Source organism: Prunus avium, chromosome 4, assembly GCF_965620075.1.
Source record: "Prunus avium chromosome 4, drPruAviu1.hap1.1, whole genome shotgun sequence".
NCBI lineage: Eukaryota > Viridiplantae > Streptophyta > Magnoliopsida > Rosales > Rosaceae > Prunus > Prunus avium.
Window position 1 is genome coordinate 20,117,615 of NC_142287.1, and position 3,201 is coordinate 20,120,815.

Sequence of the window (3,201 nt, forward strand, 5' to 3'; positions counted from 1 at the left end):
AATAAATTGAGCATTTATTTAGGAATATAGGTTGATATAACATCCGTACACGTTCTGTCATTTCATATAATTTTTTAAGCACTTTGTCTTCACAATGAGCATCATCTTTATTATCTCTTGGATGCATATGTTTGTTCTATATTATTTGTCATTATCAAACCTAATTTTTGTATTATAAATAAAAGGTGTGTGTATATATATATATATATGTATTGTACAATCAATTTAATAGAAATGTAGCCATCAAACTGCTTGTGGTTCTTTATCCAAATCATAACTTTTGATGTAGACAAATTGATGAATCAATGAACTACTTTTATTTCCACATCTTCCAAAATCAACCAATAAATTATCAAATAACAAAAGATCTAAAAATCAAGGCTAAGTGCATCTCCAGAACTCCAATGTCTTGCCTTCTCAAATCCATTGACACAATTGTCAAAATCATCAATGGTTTGGTCAATCTCTTCTTGAGTGTTCATCACAAAGGGCCCATATTGTGTTATTGGCTCACCCAAAGGTTCACCTCCAATTAAGATAAATCTAAGGGGCTTGGAAGATTTGTTCCATGCCTCCAAGCCATCCCCAGATCCAAGAAGAAGAAGATGGTGGGCTGTCACTGGCAAAGATTTTGGACTTCCAAAAATACCCTCCCCCTCCAACACATACACAAATGCATTCCATGATATTTGTATTGGCTGTTGCAAAATAGCCCCTGATTTCAGAGTGAAGTCCAAGTACATGGTTGGGGTCCTTGTGTAAATTGGTGACTTTGTTCCCAAGGCCTCTCCAGCTATTACCCTAACTTTCACCCCATCTTTTGCAGCCTCTGCTATGTCCTTGCTCAGCATTTCTTGGTACTTTGGCTCAATCCTGTGTTAACAAAATTTACATAATGATTATAGATTAGAAAGAATAAAAAAGCTACCTAATTCGAAGAATATTATTTGATTGTGACAAGGACTTCTGTCACTTTTTTAATGAGTTAAAAGCAAAAATGATGGTGTGAAATAAAAGCTGATCAACCACTATCAAAGTCTTAGCTCTATTTGTCAAAACTTATCCTAAGTTTCCAAAAGTTGAAAGCTATACCAGCACTAGCAAATGATGCATCATCACAGAACAGAAGATTTCTTGATGACCACGGAATATGAGGGTAAAAAGCCCATAGATTTCTAGTATTGCTAAGATATTTCAGGCTGGCTTGCACACAGAATGTGCGCTGCATTCAAAAGCACTTTTTGAAAAGGATTATATCCCATCATGACCAATGACATAAATATTCCATATGAATATTCGGGTAATGTTCTCTTATCAGACTAGCAGTATAAGACGTTTACGCTGCATGTTGCGAATCTACACTGCATATTCCGACAAAAAACTTACTCAATCAAATAGTCCAAATTCGCAACTCGTAACATAAGCATTTTATGTTGCTAAACTGTCTCGCAAAAGAATGTTTTCCTAATTACGTTTCAAATTAGTATAGGCTTTATAATGAACCCTAGATTACGTCAAGTATATGTCATAAAGTCGACTCACACCCTTCCTATATATGATATATCCATGGACCATGGTCAATAAAAATACATGAATAATATACATACATTTTATGTTTGGAGGAGAGGTTTATCCACAACTGCAAACCCTTTTGGGTTCCCTGGGCCGCAGGCATTTCTGAATGAACAATACCTCTTCCTGCGGTCATCCATTGTAAGTCACCGGCTCCAATTGTCCCCTTGTGCCCTTCAAAGTCTTCGTGTGTGACAGCTCCCTGATCACCCAAAACCGATTTCATTAATCAAACCCTACCCATATACAGTTCACATCAAAGAAAATAGTAACCCAAAAAAAAAGAAAAAAAAGAACCAAGGTCTGGAGGGCTGACCTTGCCAGTCATGCAGTGAACGCTATTCGAATTTTGTATTATTTTTAATTGAAATTAAAACGTTACGTGCTAGATTAAAGGTTTGATTCCTTTCCATTGAAAAAAATAAAAAATGCATAACAATTTGACTGATTAATTCTGCATTAAGTCACATTGAACATGTTTATTTTAAAAAAGTCACTTTGAAAAGTTAGATGAGGGAGACTTTGGTTTCCAGGTGGTTCTTTTTTTTTAATTACAAAAGAAAAAAAAAGGTATTATTATGTCTTAGTCCACTGCGGAAGTTTTCAGGTAATTAATTTACAAGAAACTGATTAGCTGGAAAGGTATCTTAAACAGCAAAGAAATGATTATAAAGACTTCATACCTGCAACATGTAGGTCACTGTCTCAAACCCTGTAATTCAAGAAAGAAAGAAAGAAAGAAAAATTAGAATTCAACCCAATATTAATCTCAATGAGCATAGCTAATTACAAGGACGGTGATGAAGACCTCTGTGTGGATGATCAGGAAACCCAGCAGGAGCAGAAACTGCAATTGCAAAAGAAAATATTAGAAAATAGCTATAAACAAACACATCTATTACATTTACATACAATAAAGAAACAGAGAAAAACAGAGCTGCCCACCTGAGAACTCATCCAGAACAAGAAAAGGATCAAAGTATTTCAGCTCAAACCTGCACAAAAAAGCAACAACCCACTGATTCAAACATCTCAAATTCCCCAATCTTTCTCTTCATTTGAATGAAAAACAAGACCTTTTCTGGTCTATCTGTCATAAACTCACTGATCTACTTACCTCCCAATGCTCCTTCTAACAACTGCCCCAACTCCTTCATGTTGAGGCCTAGCCAAGAACTTCCTCACCACAAGACGAGGTTTTTGGACAACTTCTCTCTCTGGCATATTCTCTGTTATTAGTCTTAAAAAACTCTGGTTTGAAAACTGGTTCAAATTGATGTGAGGGAAATTGAGAGATATCTGTAGGTGTATATATAGAGCAATGAGAGAGAAAAAATTCGGTATGTTTTTGGAAGGTCAAAGTGAATTTTGTTGACATCCAATAAGACCCAATGAGAAAGGTTTGCTTGAGCTCCAGGGACTTTATGATGTACCTTAGTGTATGACATCAGCATGACGTTTTGATGATGTCGTGGGTTTGATTGAGGATCCTAGCTGTTAGTTTCATGAGTGCCACGGCTTATGGAATGCATGGGTCATGCTTATGTATGCTTAGAGATGTTGTGTGGGGGCACGCAATTTCTGGGAGCAAAATCTGAAGTTGGTTCGCAAAAAGCAATGGCAAGATAT

At 36.1% G+C, this 3,201-nt stretch overlaps 1 protein-coding gene across 1 annotated transcript; it reads right to left on the minus strand.

Moving 5' to 3' along the window:
* Window positions 1–298: 298 nt before the first annotated feature.
* LOC110758266 (pirin-like protein) lies at window positions 299–2,867 on the minus strand. The gene is made up of 6 exons (XM_021960077.2): window positions 2,690–2,867; window positions 2,518–2,567; window positions 2,381–2,419; window positions 2,256–2,284; window positions 1,608–1,774; window positions 299–873 (listed from the first exon to the last, which is right to left on the minus strand). Exons 1-6 carry the CDS (start codon window positions 2,794–2,796, stop codon window positions 369–371), a joined length of 897 nt encoding a protein of 298 aa, XP_021815769.1. The 5' UTR covers window positions 2,797–2,867; the 3' UTR covers window positions 299–368.
* Between the last annotated feature and the right edge of the window lie 334 nt (window positions 2,868–3,201).